This window comes from Cannabis sativa, chromosome X (genome assembly GCF_029168945.1).
Source record: "Cannabis sativa cultivar Pink pepper isolate KNU-18-1 chromosome X, ASM2916894v1, whole genome shotgun sequence".
Classification (NCBI taxonomy): domain Eukaryota; kingdom Viridiplantae; phylum Streptophyta; class Magnoliopsida; order Rosales; family Cannabaceae; genus Cannabis; species Cannabis sativa.
In genome coordinates this window covers 66,111,750-66,133,586 of record NC_083610.1, presented here as the reverse complement: position 1 = coordinate 66,133,586, position 21,837 = coordinate 66,111,750, and the positions used below count along the sequence as shown (strand labels likewise).

Genomic DNA, 21,837 nt, shown 5'->3' with positions numbered 1-21,837 from the left:
AATTCAATTTTTGTAAAAATTAAATTTTATGGGAAAAAATTTAAGTTTATTTTTTTCTCTAAAAATTTAGATTTGTTTAAGTAAATATAATTTTTTTCTAGTTTAATTTCTAATTATTTTTAAATAATTTTATATTTTATCTTTTATTTTGTAAAATACAAATTTGTTAATAAAATGAAATTTGAAAATATATTTTTGTTTTAAGAATAATTTACATACAGTATATGTCGGCTACATACCAAACTATATACATGATATATACTAGAAAGAAAGGTGATTTTTATAAATAATTTAAACTACATTATTTTTAAAATTATGATCCAAAAAAGAGTGTCTAATGTAAAAAAAGTGAAATATAAAATGATTCTAAGTTTGAAAACTAAATTAGTAAATATTTAAATGACTAAATATAATTTTTTTTTAAATAAAGATTGCAACTTTCATCAAAGCAAATCAGCTATTAAAATAGCTTCCAAATCAGTAGGGACAACCCCCCTTTTGGAAAGACGATCTAGACATAAACTAGAAGAACGAGCTAACCAATTAGCCGCTTGGTTCTCAGACCGTTTAACAAACTAAATTGAAATGTGAAACAAAGAAATAGATCGTATAAGACTAATACAATCTGAAATAATAAGACCAAGGGGAGAAAGAATTTGCCTATTACTATTAATAGTATTAACCAGCATGAGGCAATCTGATTCCATCACCACCGCAGAAGGAACAAATCCTTCAAAAGAGGCTCCATCTCCCCAGGTGCTTTTAACCTAACTCAAAGCCTCCTTCAAAGACATTGCTTCAGCCACAAGAGGGTCGAGATCACTGCTGTTTTTTACAGCAGCAACTGCAATACAAACACCATCGTGATTTCGAGTTATCCACCCCAAACCGTGGCTCTTTTCCCTTAAAAATAGAGCAGCATCACAGTTATCCTTTAACTCACCCATAGACTGTTTAATTCAGAGCTCAGCACCAGCCGAGAGCTGACCAGAAGATGTCAAGACAACTCCATTTTTAATCTGAGCAAACTTTTAGAGTTCAAGGTACGTAATTGCAGCCGAGACTACTCTTTCTATAGAAGCAATCTTCTTGTTCCAAAGCAAGTCATTTCGAGCTCCCCAAACACCCCAAAGAATCATAGCCATTTTATCAACACTGTCACATGGATGAGTATTGCAGAAACTCTCAAACCAGCAACTAAATTTGTCTTCTCCATCGCTAAAAGAAAACCCCAGCCCACGATCCAAACAAGCTTTAGTGAAAGGACATCCAACCATAATATGATATATATGGTCTCTAACTCTCCATTACAAAGAGGACATATGCTATACACATTAACCTGTTTAGATTGAAGAGATACAAGAGTTGGAAGACAATTAGTAAGAACCCTCCAAAGAAAGTTCTTAACTTTTAGGGGAAGTTTTAAGTACCAAAACTTCTTCCAAAAACCAGAGTTATCTTACAAATTCCATCTCCCGTTACGCACTTGCAAAGCTCGATAATCACTCTTGACAGAGTAACCTCCATAAGCTCAAATGCCCAATACTAGGTGTCCATATTTGGAGTTGAAGGCAGAGGTATACTACGAATAAGCTCCACATCTCTCTTTGAGCAAACAAGTCCTCCAAAAGCTCTTCATCCTAGCTCATATTATCAAGCTATAGAAGATTGAATACACTACAGGCATGAAGAGCCTCATGAGAAGAAACGACATAAAGGTTATGTTGGAAATATTTTACCAGGATCTAGATTTACTAACAAGTATGTTTCATTAACATCCTAATATGAATTCTAAAACAATGAAATAAACACATATAAAGTTTAGGAAACCTTACATTGGGTGCAGCGAAATATAATGACTCCTTCCGTTCAGATCTCTAGCCCTTGATTCCTTTTTGTAGCAGAGCATTATCAAGATTTGAACCTGGATCTCTTTCTCTCCTTCCTTAATGCTGATTCTCCTTCTTGTTGATTGGATTCTTCACAATCTTCCACACTATGATTGAGATACCACTTGATGTGTGTGGGCACTCACTCATTCACTCAAGGTTTGAATAATTGAAGAAGAAAAGAGAGGTAGAGAGTGGCGGCTAGAGTATAGGTAGAAGGCTTAGAATTTTTCTCTGAAGGAATGAGATGCATCATCTTTTCCTGAAGTCATCACTACCTATTTATAGGTAACCACCTAGGTTTAGGTTAGAATTATTTGGCATTAAAATAATGAAAAGATAAATGGTAAAATACACTAAGTGTGGCCGGCCATGGATCGTGGATTGGGCCCACTTTGCAATTTTGCCATTTTGTCATTTTTCCATTCCATTTTCTCAAAAACGCAAATTTTTCAATTTAATCACTTAAATGCCAATTCCAACTATTTAATAACTAAAAATTAATTATTAAATAATATTGTCATTTAATACATTTATTAATTAGACATATAAAGTCTTTTAATTAATAAATAAAACCTAAAATCTCTTTTCTTCACAATTTTGCCCTTGTTTAGTGAAAATTCATAAACTAGACATAGTCTAACTTTAGAATTATAATTGATTAATTAAAATCAATTAACTGAGTCTTACAAGCAGTATGGTCTCAACTAGTATGGGGACCATGGGCCTATATTACTGAGCTTCCAATAAGACGAACCGAATTTACCAAGTAAATTCCCTAACTTATTAAGTTGTTGAATTCACTCTTAGAACTTGGAATTGCACTCTCAGTTATATAGAATGCTCTATATGTTCCATGATATAGATACGCTATTAATTATCCATTGTTATAACCCTAATTTGATCAATGATCCTCTAATAGATGATCTACATTGCATAGGGACTAAATTACCATTACACCCTTCCAATGTATTTTATCCTTAAAACACTTAGCTCCGTATAAATGATATTTCAGCGAAGTAAAATGAGTACTCAACCATTTATCTCTGTTTAGCCAAGCTCGAAGGAAATCATCGTTTCACTTCTAAATACCTATAGAAGGTATAGATTCCATATCTATGTTTAGCGCTCCCACTCAATTATACTATCATGTTCCCAAAAGGTACGTATCACCCTGACCCAAAATTAGGCTTAACTAACAAATCAAAGAACATGAATAATACTCTTGAGATCAAACCTAATCATATCAGGATTAAGATCATTTGATCTATGATCAACTAGGTGATATTGAATTGAATAGATATTACGGTAAATGTTAACATATCTAATCAAAGTTCAATATCGGTCCCTTCCGATGTATACTCCATACATCCGATACTGGTAAACTTTGCCAATGCCCTGGAAAGGACATACCACTTGTCCAAGGTGTAAGAATACCTATCGCTGATTATCATGCCAGTCTAAATCCAGTGAACTAACAAATCAGGGAATGAAACTTTCGAACATATAATCAAGATTATATTCCACTGTACTGACAACACTATAATCATTAAAAAATACACATGTTCTGGACTTAAATAGAATTTATACATTATATATAATCATGAAATAAATCATGTGAATGATGCAACATAAAATGTTATTTCTGCTCTTTATTAACTAGTAAATCTGATTATATTGAAATGAGTTTTATTTATGGCACAAAACCCAACAGGTTATCCTTGGAAGGAAGCCACGTCTGATTAAGAACATGTATAGAAACTCCAGACCCTACCCTCCATCTAACTCCAAATTTAACAACCTCTTGGGCTTCAAAAACACTCCTCCAAGTATAACTCGGATTAAAACCCAACTCAGCATCAAGAAACGTACATTGGGGATAATATCTAGCTTGAAAAACTTGAGCAACAAGAGACGACGGATTGGTCAGCAATTGCCATCCTTGTTTGCCTAACATGGATAAATTAAATTCCACAAATTACGAAAATGCAAATCTCCTTTATGCTTATGGAGACACAGCTTGTTCCAACTTTTCTAATGAATTCCTTTACCATGGGAAGACTTAGAATGCCACCAGAATCTCCCCATAAGTCGATCAATATCTTTGCAAATTTTAAGGGGGGGTCAGGAAAACACTCATAGTTTAAGAAAGAAAGATTGGATGACCGATTTCAATAAAACCTCCTTTCCCTTCCTCAAAAGTAACTTACTATCCCAATTCTGAATGCATTTTCTAACCTTCTCCTTCAAGAAACCAAATGCCACATTCTTATTTCTACCAGTTACAATCAATAGACCAAGATAAAAACTGTGATCATCAGCAGCTCTCAAGTGAAGAGTGGACAGAATCGCATGACGAACCCCATCATCCCTGTTGGAGCTGAAAAATATAGAAGACTTACTCAAATTAACCTTTTAACCTGAATCCTTTTCAAACTTATTAAGCAACTCCAGAACACGTTGCGCCTCCTCCCTTATAGCAGTATAGTATAGGAAGTTATCATCAGCAAACAGCATATGAGTGACAAAAGGAGCCTTACGAGCCACTCGACACCCATGAATCCATTTCTTCTCTTCGTAAAGACAAATTAGAGCCAAGAAACCTTCCGCACAGATCATAAAGAGATATGGAAAAATTGGATCCCCCTGGCGGATCCCTCTAGAAGGAATAATAGGCCCAAGAACATCTCTTCCATGAATAATGTTATAAGAAATAGTCCACAGACATTCCATTATCATCATTACCCAGTCAATAGAGAAACTCGTTCGAAGCAGAATCGATTGTAAGACAGACCACTCCATCCTATCATACCACTTGCTCATATCCAATTTGAGAGCCATGCATCCATTTTATCCTTGTTGTTTACGTCTTAATTTATGAAGAATTTCAAAAGAAACAAGTACATTGTTAGTGATAAGCTGTCTCGGAATAAACGCACTTTGAAACTCAGAAATTACCTTGGACAATAAACCTTTAACATTACTACAAAATGGGGTTCAGTGACCCACTTTGAGAGACTCTAAAGAATTTTAGTGAGACTTCATTGCGCGTCACTAATGTGGCTATCAGGAAATGTAATTTTCAGTGACACTTAGTACAGGTCACTAAAACATTTTAGACTCTCCCTCGCCCCGCGTTACCGTAGACTTTTAAAAGCTCACTTTGTCATACTTTAAAGACAATAGCACACTCAAAGAGCGTCACTATATCTATACTTTTTCTCTTTTTATTAATTTTCCTGATAACAGCCACACTCAAAGAACGTCACCATTTCATATTTTTTTAAATAAATAATATGCATAATAAATTTTATTTTTTATTTTTCTTAAAAAATTTAAAACTACAAAATAAGTATTAGATTCAACAATAACAATAAATTTTTTTTATGTGGTTACACTGAATTATACCTAAAAATATAAATTATTTTACAATTTAATCTAGATTTACACAAGAGATAAATAAAAATCTTAACTAAAACAAAATGGGTATAAATTACATAAAATTCAAGAAATTACAATATAACAAAACATATCCATAATCTGGAGCTTCCAAGCCTTCGGATTTGGATGTTCTTAGGACCTAAAAACATAAAAAAATATATCAGAAAAATATTAGAAATTTTTACATGAAAAATCCTTTTTACACACTTTATTACATAATTACCCTCACACGCCTATTACTACATTTATACTTACAAACTTATTTTTATTACACATTTACCACTTACTCATCATACCATGCATACACGTGTTCTCTCCCCATGCATCATCAATCAAATCATACTCTCTTCCCTCTCTTTTTTCATTTTGTTTTCATTTCATTTTCTATTCTTCATTTCTGTTCTCTAAGTTCATTTTGAATTCAAGTAACCTCCATTAACCACCCATAATTTATCACGTTTTTCCCTCTTATTTTTGGTTCATCCACGAATTTTCAACTTCCTCTTAGCCCACGATTTAGCAACTGTTTTTCCCTCTCTGTTTCATTTTTTTTCAATCTTATTTATACCATGGCAATCACTCGGTCATCTTCATCCCATTCTCCAGTTCTCAAAAAAAAATCAAAAATGGGCAAGAAATCTTTGGCCAACAAATCCAAGGGTAAACGCCCAATCAATGATGATTTTGATTCTGATTTTGAAGCTCCCATGCCGAAGCGTGTGAGACCCCATTCTTCGAAGAAATCGAAGCTGAACTTGGAGGAGCCCACGCTTCCAGAAATTTCTGGGAAAAAATTTCAAAAATCTATTACACATGCTGAAGATCGGACTGAGGTTGGTTTTTCGTTTTATTTTCGTTTCCCCCTTTCTTCCATTTATGCTTTACCCAGATTTTGGCGTTTTCATGTTCATTATGCTTTGTGTGATTTTAGGGTTTCATTTGCGCATTTTGTTTTATGTTTTTAAATTTTTTAGTTATTTATTGTTGCTTTTGATCATTTCATTTGATTAAGTGCAGGTGTTGTTCTTTAATTTTGTTTTGTTTTCTTTATTTTCAGTGTTTTTTTGTGCTTACAGGTTATGTGTTTTGTTTTCGTTTTTGGTGTTTTCAATCATTCTTCGGTAGTTTCTTTTCAGTTTTTTAATAGTTTGTTACTGGTATGTTTTGATGTGTTTTCGATTTTCATTAGGTTTAGTTGTTTGCTGTTATATTTTAGATTTCAAAACGATTTTCAAATCTTTGCTCTATATTTTTCTATAGTTGTATATGTTTTTTAGTTTGTTTGTTGTTTTAATATAGTTTTGTTGTTCTTTTTATACTGCATTTTTCGATTTCTTTTAGGGTTAGTTGTTTACTGTTTTTTTTATGTTTCCAAACGATTTAAGGTCTTTGCTGTTATTTTCTGTGTAGTTGTTTGCCATTGATAGTTTGTTTTTAGTTTGTTTGTAGTTGTATTACAGTTTTCATACTGTTTAACTCAGGATTTATAATTTATATTGGCCCTTTTTTGTTATGTTGCAGGTTTGGGACTGTAAATTTAGTCCTTCTGATTTTTACAGATCTAAGTGTGTGTGCACCAGTGTGTATTCTGTGATAAATAATATTAAAAACACTTTATCTGTTAATTTGCTTTCTTTGTTTCGTCAAACTCAGTTTGGGCATTTTCTGGATATGCCTGAGTTTGTTTTTCACCCACAAGTCGTTCATAGTTTATTACTAAGGGAAGTTTTACAGCCTAATCCTAAGGAGTTTTGGGCTAAGGTTGCTGGCCGTTGCATACGGTTTAGTGCCGAAGAATTTTACCTTATTTCTGGTTTAGATTGTTTCGGTGATTGCAACAAGTTGTTGTTTTCACAGGAAACAAATCAATTGGTAGAAACATGTTTCCGTGGTGTAAAAACTATTGACAACAAAGCCATCGAGGATGCTTTTTTGGGTAGTCGGTGGGGTTTGGATGAGTCTATTGGTTTGAAAATGGCTGTTTTGTATTTCATTCAGTGTTTTCTTCTTAGCAATACTCCTGACAAAGAAGTGTCTAGGTTTGTTCTAGATGTAGTTGATAGCGGTCGGTGGGATGAGTATTGTTGGGGTAGGGAATCATTTGAATTGACAATTGACTCATTCAAAGGTAGGATTGAGCATGGGATCATTATGAAAAATAGAAAGGCAGAGAAGGGAGGCCAATATGATGGCTGGTATAGGGCATTGGGATGTCCTTGGGTTTTTACTGTTTGGTTTTATGAATGCTGTCCTGCAATGGTGAACTCTTTCTGTAAGAGAGTTTCATCTTCTATTCCCAGGATTCTGAACTGGAGCAACACCATCGTCACCAAAAATCCAACCCTTCGAGACTTGAAGGGCAAGATTTTTGATTTACCTTTGGAGAAGGTACTTTACAGTTTCTTTACTGTTTTTTTCCTGTTTCTTTTCAGTTTTATATATGTTGTTGTTTTTTGGTTTTTCCAATTGTTTTAATTTTTTTTCATATTATGTTTAATTATGCTGTTCAGTTGAAGATAAAAAACATGCGTCCTACTGATGAAGAGAGGCAGCAGCTTCAACTTGACGGTCTATTTCTCGATGAATCTATTGATGAACGTGGTGTAGCGAAGCAATCCTTCGAGGGTGGCTCATCTTCAAAGAAGTCTGATTCAGCAGATATTGATTGGATGAAATCTAAGCTGGAGATGCTCAGTTCGAATCAATCATCATTGGCCGAGGACTTCATTTCGTTGAGGTGTTTTGTTGATTTTAATTTCAAATCCGTAATGACTGTAATTAAGGATATCCAAGAGAAGGTTAATGCCATTCATCGTCGTCCTTCTGACGAGGTATTTATTCTTATTTTATTGTTTAGGTTTTTTTATATTTTTTTTTGTATAGTTTCTTTACTGTTTTATTTAAGTTTCATTTATGTTGGTTGATACAGGGAAAGTCATCGGATGAATTAGTAACTCAAGATTCTGATGATGATCCTGATGATGATGATGATGATGATGATGCCGAGGATGATGAGAAGCAATTGCCTGATCCAGAAAATATTGATTCCGACTCCGACGATGGTGGTGAGTTGGTTAAAGTTGGTGGGGATGCTGATGATGCTGACAAGGCTGTTACTGCTGTCCCTTCTGCTGATGTGAATCCTTCTGAGGATGTTGGAGGGAGTGATAAAAATGTTAAGGATGTTGAGAAGCCGAAGGGCGATGAGTCTCGATTGAAGGGGGACGATTTCTTTGATGGGTTGAGCCAGCTTGTAATAGATGATGATCAAGTTGTGTTGGCTGGCTTGGAGAAATTTGTTGCTAAAATCAATGTAAGTTTACTTTTAATTGTTTTCAAAAAAACTAGGTTTCTTTTTGGTTGCTCATTAGTTTCTAGTATGTTTTGCAACTGTTTTAATGCATTCTTTATTTTTTAGGTCCCCGCACCCAATCCAGATGTTGTTGGTGAAAAGTCAGATGCCCTTCATACTGATGAAGAAACTGAGGATACTGTCTCTGATACACCTCTGTTGGATAAGAGGAAGCGTGCTCCGGCCTTGAAATCTCCATTTGTTGATTTCGGGTCTGCGGATGTCGGGAGCACTCCAATGGAGCTTATGTCCTCAGGTTCTCAGTCTGCTGGGGATGATAGGGATTTCAAAATGGTGACTTATGTGAAGGGCCTTTATGCTCTTAATGATGCTTTTGCTGATCCCGTATCTACCGAGATTGAGGCAAAATTTGACTCTTGGATTGGTGAAGGATTGCTTAAACATCCCAGGTGACTGTTTTTTATTAAATCTGTTTTTGTATTATTTTTTTTTCCAGTTTTATTCCTGTTTTAATGCTATTTTTTTGCTTTTTTTTGTTGTTGTAGGCATTATAATTGTTATGAAGACGGCGCAAAGAAATTTACCCCGGGTTTTAGGCTAGGTGTTGATTATGTTGAGGATAAAACTTGGTTTTACCATTTGGCCACATGCGACATGTTTATGAACGACTCGGTAAAGTTTCCAATTTATATTGTACTTATGGTAGTTTGTTTTTAGTTTCTTTATAAATGTTTTTTAGTTTTGATACTACATTTCAGTTTTTTTACAGTTGTTAAACCTTTTCATTTGTGTTTCTGTGTTGTTTTTTTTTCTCAGCATATGAACACCATATTCTATTACCTTCGGAAAAAAGGTAAGTATTCTTCCGCTGTGACGTTGAATTTCGCAACCACTGATTGTCTTTTTGATGATTCCATCCAAGCATTGTACCACAAATTTAACAAGGCCAAGTCAATGAAGACTAAGATGTCACACATTCACGCTGCCCACCCAATTGCGCATTACATCCGAGGTATGCGCATTCCCTGTTCCAAGCCTTGGTATGAAGCCGATCACGTGCTTTTCATCATCAATTTAAGAAGGGAAAGTCATTGGGTTTTTGGGCGTCTTGACGTGCACGAAAGGACGTTATTTCTGTACAATTCTTTGAGAACCGCGAAGATGAATGCCGCAGCTAGGAATGCGATGAAGGCTTATTCCGTGTTGCTGCATTTGTTTTTCGATTTACTTGGGTTCTGGAAGAATAGAGCACAAGTTCCTGCCTCAGTTTCTGACCCTACAGCTCCATTCAGAATCGTGGAGCTTAGTGGTCTTGCGTCTCAGCAGAAGAAGTGAGTGTTTCTTTTAAGTTTCTTTTATGTTGTTTTTTAGTTTCTAATCTGTTTATTTTTTCTCTATGTTTTTTAACAGTGATTGTGGAGCATATGTTGCTGCCTTTGCTGAATTCTTTATACACGGAAAGGATGTCCCTGCAGACTTTGACATCGAAGTTTATCGAACCCGACTTGCTTCACTTTTCTACTCGTACGGACAAAGGAAAATTGACGAAAGTATTGACAGCGAGGATGAGAAGCAAACCAAGTCTTCTAAGGCATCTAAATTGAAGAAATAGGAACTTTTAATTTGGTGGCTCTATTATGTTATTTGTTGAATCTATTTACTTGACAAGTTTTAGTGTTGTTGTGTGTTTAAAACTATGTAGCTGGTTTAAAACTTTTAGGATATTTGACATTCACTCCTTATAATATCTTTATTGTATAGGTTTGTATTTCCCAAAGTTGTGTGTTTTTTTAATTGTTCAAGTTCTTATATACGGTCGCACAACTATGGAGAAACTATTAACCAACTAAATACAAACTATGTTTTCATTTTTCCTAAATAGTGCTATGAATGTATATTTATTCTTCGTATTCCATTAACTCTTTTCCCTTATTCAAGTTATGTTTTATCAATTATTGACTGACTGCCTTTAAAACTGTAAAGAATAAGTCATTCCGGTACTTAATATTTTACAAAGGGTCGCAACTGTAACAAAACGATTTTGAAACTATTAAAAAACTGTTTCAAATTTCATAAAAATGAAATCCCATGTATTTAGAGCATCACAGATTAACCTGTTTGAATTTGCACACAAAATTAAACAATTCAAATATTTCATATGTATCTATTTTATTGCTTGATTGTTGCATGTCTTTCGATTGTGTCCGTGTTGTCCACATTTGCCGCACCTGTTATGTTTTTTTGTATCCCATTCAGATAAAAACCTTCGTTTCCTTGGTCTTCCAGATCTATTTTTTGGTTTGGTGGCAGAACAATGATATCTTTTATGTTTTGTGGCACATCCCAAGTTGTGTGATTGTGTACCGGATATGTTGAGCCGCTGTATGTTTCAAGCCATGTTCGCGTGGTGTAATAACCCGAACAGTAGTTGTAAACATTCAAGTTCATCTCTTTTATAACAGCAAGCGCATGAGCACACGGTAACTCATCAAGTTGGAATCTGTTGCAACTGCATGTTTTCTCCTTGAGGTTGATGACCCATGATCTGGTTAGTTCAATGACTTCGAACATGGTCTCGTTTATTGGTTTTACCTGCGGATTAAGTGTAAAACTGTTAATATGTATAACAACGAAAAACAAACTATAAAGAAACTAAAATGCAACTAAAATATTTAACATGTCATTACATTTTCTGTCAATGATTCCACAAAGTTGTCGACTAATTTCTTTTCTGCTGTAGGTGTTAAAAATGTTGTTGTTTTCTGTGCTTTTTTCCTGTTTGTGTATGTCCATTGTTGAATCAATGCTCTCAATGACTCCATCAGTGTTGTGATTGGTAGCTCTCTAGCTGCCAAGTTTGCTGCATTTAGAGATTCAACAATGTTTGAAGTCATAGTTGAATACTGTTGTTTTTGCAGTGGTATCTTGACCATTTGTGGTATCCAACTTGTTGTAAATATGGTCTTACACGGATGTCCAAGCTGTCCAACTCGCTCATATGGTATTCAAATTTCCTCTCTGTGTATGCTCTGCGGCGAAGAATGGTTTATCCAGCTTGCTTGCATTCTTCTTGAAGGTTGCTTTTAGGTTGCTTAACAGGTGGTATACACAATAGCAATGTGTGATTTCTGGAAATACTTGACAAGCTGCCTTACTTATGCTCTCATGTCTATCTGAGATCAAGCACTGTTCCTCTCTAATCCCATATGTTTCTCTCACTTTTGTGAAAAACCATTGCCATGAGTTGTTGTTTTCTGAATCCACAACAGAAAAAGCTAGTGGAAAAATGTGCCCATTTGCATCCTGTGTACAAGCAGAGAGCAGTGTACCTCCATATGTTGATTTAAGGAAAGTTCCGTCAACAACTATTATAGGTTTGCATTTCTTCCATCCTTTTATTGATGCATCCAGTGCGACAAACAAGTACTTGAAGCTGTTGTCATTCTCTGTTTCCATGTGCACTATTGTTCCGGGATTAGTTTTTTCCAACATGTGCAAAACCGGCATGCAACTCCGTATGATTCGTTGGCTTTTCCTCGTAATTCTTCTTGCGCGTGCTCTTTGCTTCTCCATGCTTTCATGTAGTTCATTCTGACCCCATACTTGTGTTTCATTTCTCCTGCGATGTCTTGTGGCGTTTGAGTTGTTTTTATGTTGGTGAACCGTGGTTTGATGTAGTTTCCAATCAATTTCGTTGTAGCTTGTCTCTTGTCGGCAAATCTGATGTTTAGATCACAAGTGTGTATCACCTTTCTGTCGTACTTTCGAATGATGAATGACTTTGTTGGCCCGTTTCTGGATGCTGTTAGTGCCCACTTGCATTTTGGATCCAAACAACAAATCTTGTATGTTCTTGCACATGATTTTTTAACTCTGAATTGGAAGTTGTTCCTAATTGCATAGAAACCAAGCACACTCTGCAGTGTTTCTTTGTCTTTGTATATTTGTGCTTCTTCTATTTCTGGATGATGCGGATCTGTGATTAGTAGTTCGTCATAATCTGTGATTTCTGGTTTCTTTTTTCTGTTGTTGTCCAGTTGCTCAACCATTTCCTCTGCCACAAGTTTTGCATAGTCCATGAAGTCAAAACTTTCTTCCCCAAATTCCAGTACTCTTGCTTAAATTATATGTTGTTGATTTGTTGAGTCTTCTCGTTGTTGCTTTGCATTGTATTCGATTGGTTGGAAGGCGCTTCTTTGTGTAATTAATGAATTGTCATTTCCAAAGAATGTTGCATCGATGGGTGTTGTTGGGTTGTTGATGACATTCACACACATTGGGTATGTTGTGAAGTCGGGGTCTTTCGGTTGAGTTGTATGTAGAAATGCAGGCTTTGATCATCCTTTATCCTCAATGGTTGGTATCCTTCCTTCACTTGATATTTCAGTTGCAAAACAGTGTTTTCTTGGTTGCATTCCAGGGCATCTTTGAGTTTCTGTTGCAAATCTTCATAGTTACAATTGGCAGAAATGTAGTGTCCACTGGTTTCATAATTTTCATAATTCATTCGATCATCGAATTTTCCATTGTAGAAGACTAGGAATGGAATGTCTTTCCTTTCCGTGTTTTTGCAATGGTTATTAGTCCGAGGCAACGAATTTTAAAACTGGTTTTATTATGTTATGAAATAGAGTACAAACTTACTTCTATCTCTGTTCCTTTGTTCAAGCATTGTATTTCCTGTCCTGATTCCTGATTTTGCCATTTTTTTGGTTGTTAATAAACTACAAAGAAACGAGAATAAAACTATTAAGAAACTTCATTTAAATTTTGGGAAGCTAACCATTTCTCAAACTGTTCTGTCCTCTATCTTTTCCACAATAAATTCCTGCAAAAAACGTAATGAAACTATTATTAAATGATTATGCAACTGTAAACCAACTGAAAAACCACAATTATATCCCCAAAATTACATAGTTCTTACGCATTGTCATTTTTCATCATGTTTATTCGAATCAGATCGATTTACAACTATTATAAAACTAATTTGCTACCATTAACATAGATCTTACCTTGTATATATGCTAGCTCTTGGTACTTGTCATATAACACTTCTTCATGATTTCTAAACCATTTTCAAACGATAATGCAACTGTAAGCCAACGCAAAAAAAAAAAAAAAAGTTATTAGTATCCCTTGTTTCCTTAATCAGAATCAGTTCTTGTTTATGGGTTTTACCATATGAATTTCCTGTTGCACACCAGTGAATCAACCAGAATGCAACTAAAAATGCCGTGTATCATTGTTGAAAAAAAAATTCAGTTCATACCTTTTTTTTTTTGGATTTGAGGGGGAGCTCCAGATCTGTTCAATACAGATTTACATTGCTTCAATCTGAATTTTCGACGATCGTTTGAGTGATATTGCACTATAAAAACCGAAATCAAATGTTGAAATTCAGTTTCTCCACGGTTGTCCTGCTCTTTTTTTTAAAAAAATTTCTGTTTAGATCGTTGGATTTGTTCGTTTCCTATTGAAATTCGACGGGATTTACAGTTGTTTTACGTTCGATCTGGTTTCATTCTGGTTGCGTGGCCGACTGCATCGATGGAGCTTCATTCATCCTCTCCGTTTGTGACGTGCGGCTGAAGGTAAGGGCAAGTGGTATTTTTGTAATATTTTCATTTTGGGCTGTACAAATGTTCATTGGGCCGGCCCACAGTATTGTTGTAATATTTTTCCATTTTTAGAATATTCCTGTTTTTTTCCCAAAATATTATTACTAATAGGAAATCTAAAAAAAAAACACATACATAGAATTATCATGAACACAAAATAACAATACCACTGCCATTGAACCCGAAAAAAGAAAGCTATACAATCTTCAAAACCCAAAAATAAAATAAAATAAAAAATAGTTACAGTCGCACCTGCCCAGTGTGCTAGCTTCGCCATCGCACCCATGGCACAAACCCCTCGCCGTTGTCTTCCATGACCTAAACCTGTCGTCCCCAGAGTACTAGGTGCCTGCCTCATTCTATTCGAACCAATCCATTAGCCTTCATCCCCAACCAGAGATTATTTTTCGTCGGAGAGGCGAGAGAAAGATGGAAAAGACTGAGAAAAGCTAGGCCTATTTGTGAGAGAAAAGTCTGGCTTGAGGTTCTGAAGGGTGCATCCTCTGCTGGTGGAGCTCGTTCGTCGTCTTCTGGTAAAGCTACTTCATCCTCGGCTGGCGGTGACAAACGCCGAAGCCTTGCATTAGTATTGAATCTTCAGATGGCAAAGAAGAAACGAGAAGAGAGATAAATTAAGTTTGAGAGAAAGAGAAATTTTTAGGGTTTTTTAAAATGTTACCCCTTTTAATTCTTTTTTTTATTATTATTATATTTATTTTATACTTTATTATTTAATTTTTTGTATTGGCTGATAAATGAGTTAATACTTTATTTTAATTGATTGAGATTTTTAATGATTAAGAGAGAGAATAAGACGAGATTTACTAGGGTTTAACCATTATTAAATACATATATTTATTTATTTATTAATTGAGCTATACTTTTTTTTTTGTATAAAAAAATAGGATTATGATATAGTGACGCGCCATATGAAAATATATTTATCCATTCACGCTCGCGTCACGGTATACAAATATTTTTTAAATTAATAAAAATAAGAAAATTTTAGGTTTTAATCTTTAGTGACACTCCATATTTTTAGTGACCCATATTATAAGAGTCTAACACCGAATATTTAGAGTCTAATTGTGTATGTCACTAAAAATCACTCCCAACTCTTTAGTGACCCGCACTTTTTTACGTGTCACTAAATAGTGTCACTAAAAGACCAAATTGTAGTAGTGTAAGTCTGTTAGCCAACACTTTCGAGATGACCTTATAAAGAACATTACAAAGAGAAATGGGCCTCAAATCCTTCATAACACAGGGAGATTTCTTCTTAGGAATAAGCACAAGATTAGTAGCATTAAGATCTTTAGGCATTACCTTATCCTGAAAAAAGTCTTGGACAAGTCTAACCACACCTTGACCAACAATATGCCAACATTTATAATAGAACGTTGGTTTCATACCATCGGGGCCCGGAGACTTATCCAGGTGCATCTGAAAAATAGTCGAACGAACTTCCTCCTCCAAAAGAGGCTGAAGCAGAGCAACATTATCCTCATAACTTATCGAGGGCTGAATCTTATCAAGAATATCATCACCATGAGACCCCAAGGAATGGAAGATATCAGTAAAATAATTAACCATTACCTAGGGTAAACCAGTTTCCCACATAACCCAATTGCCCACCTCATTCTTCAACTGGTGAATAAAATTATTTCTTCTACGAGAGCTGGCTGCAGTATGAAAATATTTAGTGTTTCGGTCACCCTCCTTTTAACCAAAATTGCTTCGAACGTTGTCTCCAAAAAATTTCCTTTTGGTGATAAATCTCAGCAAGCAATCTTTTTGCCTCATGGTACTGAGAAACAAACTCAGTATCAGTACAACCTTTAAGAACACCAATTCTTCTTTTGCAACTTTAAATCCTCTCTTTAAAATTACCAGTCAAATGTTTTCCCCACAAGCTAAGAGGTTCTTGAAGAGCCACTAGTTTATCAATAATGTTGCTAGACCCACAACCTGCCCACTGCTCCTGAAAAATAGAAAAGCAAGACTCTTCTCGGAGCCAGGAATTCTCAAAACAAAACGATTTCGAAGAGCCTGAATGAAGCCAAAAATTATGGCCTAAAAACAAAGGACAATGATTAGAGGTGGTGAAAACAAGATTGACCAGCCAGGAATTCAGGAATAACTTCACCCAAGCCGAGTTGGCAAGAGCCCTATCCAACCGAACCTCAATCCAACTATCAGAGCCCCTACCTTGATCCTAAGTAAATTGGTGACCCAAAAGATCCAAATCCACTAAATCACAATCGAAAACAACTTGTTGAAATATCTCAATAAGCCAATTAGGATAGGGATTTGCACCTCTTTTATCCACCTAACTCATAACATTGTTCAAATCCCCAATAATGCACCAAGGGAGAGTCGATTCTTCCTTTAACAATCTCATAAGATTCCAAGTGTTCCTTCTAAGAACACGATTAGGTTCACCATACATACCTGTGAGCCTCCAATCCTGTAATTATGAACCACCAAAACATTCTCTCATAACCAAGCCGAGTCAATAAAATCTCCAGTCTTGGTTTCGAACATAAGGTTTCACATAGAAAAATAAAAGTGGGCCTCTTTTGATAAACCATATCTTTAAGGAATTGAAAAGTCCCTGGGTTCCCAAGCTCATGGCAATTCCAACTTAAAATACTCATGATGATTGGCGAGCCCGATCGATTGAGCCTGCCATTAAAACATTTTTGAGTGAGCACTTTTATCATTACCCATATCCACATCCAAGTTTTCTTTAGGTCCAGCAGGCCCAATAACAGCTTCTTTACCTATCCTTTTACGCTTAGAATCCAAGAAAACCATTCCCTCCTCATCCATATTTGAATTAGATGACACATGGAAATCCCTCAAACTTCCTAAATTATCTTCCCCATTACTCCCACCAATATCTACATTCTGATTCCTCAGATTCCCCTGGTAACTTCCACCGAAACATTAGAGCCACGAATCACTCCTTAACCCTTTGGAACTCGAGATAGAGCCTCCATGAAATCCCCAAACATCAGGGATATCAGTCCTCCCATCACTCCTGAGATCAGCCCCCAGCGGACCATCGTAACTTTCAGAATTAGACAAACTCGATCATAACCACTTCGAACCCAAAGCGTACTGCGTTCTTCTAGGCACCGCCTTCATGAACGTACCATAAGGTTTAACAATGGTGGAAAATTGGTTGAATAAACAAACCAGAGCAATATTGATCTGTATGGCCTGTAATCCCACAAATAAAACAAAATGTAGGCACAAACTCATACCTAAAATTGATTCAAAACTAGTCTCCTCCGATTTGCTGCAACTTCATTCTCTATTTCAAAGGTTTCTCAATATCAATCTAAACCCTTACCCGTATATAATCCCTCCACACCCCATTAAAGTTGTTCTCATCAAACTTAACAAAGCTCCTAATGTAATTCCCAGCATCCTTCACCATTCTTTCAGTCTTGAAACCCGAACGATTATCATGCAATTGCACCCAAATTTCAAGATGATACAATCTCACAGCCCTTGGAACATCTCCTGGCTTCAGTCTCTCGAAAATCATAGGAGCATTTTTGAATGTCCAAGGACTCCTGTCGATTACTCTCTGAACATCAATCTCATGATAGAATTGGAAGATATATTTATTTTCCCCCAAACCCTTCACATACATTCCCATTCCTGGTTTCCAGAGCACTTCCATTAGATTCTGCATAGCCATGAAGTCTATAGGAGTGTCTGTCAAAAATTGCCCAACAATACTCCACCTTGTATCAATCTCTGCATCTTCAACAAGTGGCTAGTCATATTGAAATGATGGCTCTTCTTCCTCTTCCAATGGAATGATTGAAAGTTGATCCCCAACACGGTCAACAGGGTTATACGACGTAGACATACTAAAACAAATATTCTCTCAAAATAGAAAACAAACTAAAAACAACAAAATATTCTCACCATGTCACAGAGACAAGACTTATCTCTCCTAATTTTTTTATTTATTTGTTGTTTATTACGAAAAATGGTTTTAAGTGTATACTTGAATATTTTTATTAACTAAATATAATTAATTAGCTAATAAAAATTATAAAAATACATTTACTATGTATTAATTTTTTGGAAAAATATATATAATAATTAAATTAAGTCATATAATATTTTTAGTATTATATATTAATATATTGTAACAAATACAAATAAATATATTAAATCATTAAATATATAAAATAGTACTTGATATATCGTATTACTGAAAATTAATATACTATAGTAATAAAATTATGTACCACAAAAAAAATTATAATAATACTAAATTAATACTCAAAATATATATATATCGTACTAACAAAATTATATATACAACTATTAAAATATATATACATACCAAAATATTTATACTTAATCATTATATATAATAAAATAGAAACTAAATATCATCTTAAATAAATGATATATTATACATAACAAATACCATATACCATACAACAAAATATGTATACTTACAACAAAAATAAAACAAAATAATATATATTATTAAAAAAATTATATATTCCATATTAAAAAATTATTTACAGCTATAAAATAATTATACCATACTTACAAAATTATATATCACTTTTATATATAATAAAATAAAAACTAAACATGAATGATCTAAAATAAAATGATATACTATAAAATAAAATTCATTTACTATATAACAAAAAATATATACCTTACAATATAAATATATATAAATAATAACAAGAAGTAAAAATAAAATATACAACATGCTAATAAAATTATATGTCATGTTTATAAAAGTACAATAAAAAATAGAACTTAAATATTATTTTTAAAAAATAATTTACCGTATAACAAAAAATACATATACCATTACATCAAAACATATATAACAATAATAATTAAAAAAAATATATTGCTAATGTATATGTATACTATACTAACCAACTTATATACCATAATTAAAATATATATATCACGACAAAAAAATTATATACCATCATTGTATATAATAAATTAGAAACTAATTAAATATTATTTAAAATAAATAATATATCATACAATTAAAATTTATAAAATTAATAATTAAATATATGTAGCATGTCAATAAAATTATATACATACATTAAAATATTTGTATTATGTTAATAAAATTATATATCACTATTATACATAGCAAGATAAAAAATAAATATCATCTAAGAATAATAATATATACAACATAACAGAAATATACTGTACAACAAAATCTTAATACAAACAACCCATAAAAAATTAAAAAAATCCACATAACTTTAAAATAAAAAGGATTTTAACAAAAATAATATAGATATATCATAATCTTTAAGTAATTTGTTTCTAATTCTAAAAAATAAATATGAAAAAAAAATTATTGATTTTTTTTTTATATGGCAAAAGACAATATAAATAATAAATAGTGTAAAGGGGTTATTTTTCTACAAATTTTTAAATGATAACATTTACTTACATAGTACTATAATTTATGATCATTTATTATAATTTCTCATGTAAAAGTTCATTTCCTTATTTTATTTATAATATCAATAGTATCGAATTATGGTTCATCCATATCACACTTGTTGTCATGGCATACAAAATAGGGTTTAATTAATGAGTTTTTACACCATTGGAATTTTTTACCTTTTTTTTTTGTACTGTAGGGCGGAATTTTTTTCAAAAATACTATGTATTATTTATACGGTGTACTGTGTTAAGTTTTCACTGTTGTTCCATAGTTATTTTTTAGTTGTTTTACTGTTGTTTTTAATTGTTCTGTTATATTATTTTACTGCTGTTTTATAAAAATACAGTATTTTTGTAAAAATTTTCATGTGGTAGTAAAATTAAAAATTTTTACCAAAAATCTAATATTTTTGTAAAACTCCTACAATTAAATGTGGAGGCAGAAGCCCAAACCCAAACCCAATAATGTGGGCTTCCGGATATGTGGTCAGCCTTGGACTGATCCTTAGCCACTCACCACAAGCCTGAAAAACCCCAACCCTATAAGAATGTGGAAATTAGGTGTCTATGGTGTATTTTTTTAAATTATACAAATATGGTGGTTTTTCATTTAATATGTTTTAATGGTATTTTTTTTTAATTTACCTTTTATATAGGAAGTAATTTGTCATATTTTGGTGGTGCTTAGTTTTAAACACCATATTATATATTTAATTAATTTTTTGGGAACCAATTTGTATTTATATATGGGTATTTTCATCAAATATCTTTATAACTATTTATTTTTAGGGGAGTTATATTTACACCCCAAATAATTATAAGTACACCTCAATAAATTAAATACATTTTTATCCTTTCATAAAATGACAAAAATAGACAATTCTAAAATTAAGTTTCTGATAAAATTTATTCTTAATAAATACACCCCAACCTATAAAAATTCAATTATTTTATTCAACCTTAAACAAATCATCAATTCAACATTACAATTACAAAGATTTTATATGGATTATGAAACATTAATATAATGATATGTATGATATTTTTTTTTTAGAACGATATGTATGATATTAATTTAGTTGTATAAGAGTTTCGATTTTGGGGATGGGTTCCCCAATGACTTCCTCTTATGTTAATGGAGATTTATCTCTCCTTGATGTGGTTTATGTTACTGTAAACTTCCTTAAAAAAAACTAATTCTTTTAATTTTATGTTACTGTAACTCTGTAATTAATTTGTATTTTTTTTAAAAAAAAATTTGTTGAACATAGTTGAAGACTCGTAGGCTTTATATTCTTTATATTCCAATAATAACAGTTTATATAACAAAATTGATACTATGTTTAATAGTAAGAGAGATGGAGATTGAGAAAAAAAAATTGATGAAAGAAAAGGGGAATAAAAATCCTAAAGGTAGGTGGAGTAAGGTGTACTTGTTGGGTTTTATGCCCTAAATAAAACTCATTTCAATATAATCAGATTTACTTATTAATATAGATCAGAAATAACATTTAATGTTGCATGGTTCACATGATTTATTTCATGATTATATGTACATAATGTATAAATTCATCTGAAACCCTTTTCACATACTTGATTCTGTTTATTGTGCCGTCAACACATTGGAAAGTAAACATGACTATGTGAATAAAGTTTCCTAGATTTATCAGACACAGGGTTTTATTGATATGATAATCTACAACAGAGTTTACTTGCATTTGGAGAAGTGCTATGTTCTTTCCAGAGCATTGGTTAAAGTAAAGCTCAGGTTGGATGCATGGAGTATGCATCGGAAGGGACCGATATTGAACTTTGACTTAGATTTAATTAAACTTACCGTAAAATCTATTCAAGTCAATATCGCCTAGTTGATCCTAGATCAAATGATCTTAATCCTGTTATGATTAGGCTCAATCTTGAAAGGCTATTCGTGTTCTTTGATTTGTTAGTTAAGCCTACTTTTAGGTCAGGGTGATACGTACATTTTGGGAACACGGTAGTGCAATTGAGTGGGAGCGCTAGCATAAACATGGAATCTATAGCTTCTATCTGGCAAATAGTAAGCAAAGGATGATCTCCTTCGAGCTTGACCAAACGAACA

At 33.4% G+C, this 21,837-nt stretch overlaps 2 protein-coding genes across 2 annotated transcripts; both read left to right on the top strand.

Annotated features, from left to right (window-relative positions):
- Positions 1-5,503: 5,503 nt before the first annotated feature.
- Positions 5,504-8,872, top strand: LOC133032317 (uncharacterized). Its single transcript, XM_061106222.1, has 6 exons — positions 5,504-6,163; positions 6,852-7,718; positions 7,841-8,161; positions 8,260-8,643; positions 8,749-8,783; positions 8,851-8,872. Exons 1-6 carry the CDS (start codon positions 5,900-5,902, stop codon positions 8,870-8,872), a joined length of 1,893 nt encoding a protein of 630 aa, XP_060962205.1. The 5' UTR covers positions 5,504-5,899.
- Positions 8,634-10,558, top strand: LOC133031763 (uncharacterized). Its single transcript, XM_061105410.1, has 4 exons — positions 8,634-9,092; positions 9,189-9,315; positions 9,460-9,974; positions 10,054-10,558. Exons 1-4 carry the CDS (start codon positions 8,920-8,922, stop codon positions 10,253-10,255), a joined length of 1,017 nt encoding a protein of 338 aa, XP_060961393.1. The 5' UTR covers positions 8,634-8,919; the 3' UTR covers positions 10,256-10,558.
- The last annotated feature ends 11,279 nt before the right edge of the window (positions 10,559-21,837 follow it).

Coding starts and splice junctions, on each gene's coding strand:
- LOC133032317 (XM_061106222.1), top strand. CDS start 5,900: ATGGCAATCACTCGGTCATCTTCATCCCATTCTCCAGTTCTCAAAAAA. Junction 7,719..7,840: donor TTGATTTACCTTTGGAGAAG/GTACTTTACAGT, acceptor TATGCTGTTCAG/TTGAAGATAAAAAACATGCG. Junction 8,162..8,259: donor ATCGTCGTCCTTCTGACGAG/GTATTTATTCTT, acceptor TGGTTGATACAG/GGAAAGTCATCGGATGAATT.
- LOC133031763 (XM_061105410.1), top strand. CDS start 8,920: ATGGAGCTTATGTCCTCAGGTTCTCAGTCTGCTGGGGATGATAGGGAT. Junction 9,093..9,188: donor GGATTGCTTAAACATCCCAG/GTGACTGTTTTT, acceptor TTGTTGTTGTAG/GCATTATAATTGTTATGAAG. Junction 9,316..9,459: donor ACATGTTTATGAACGACTCG/GTAAAGTTTCCA, acceptor TTTTTTTCTCAG/CATATGAACACCATATTCTA.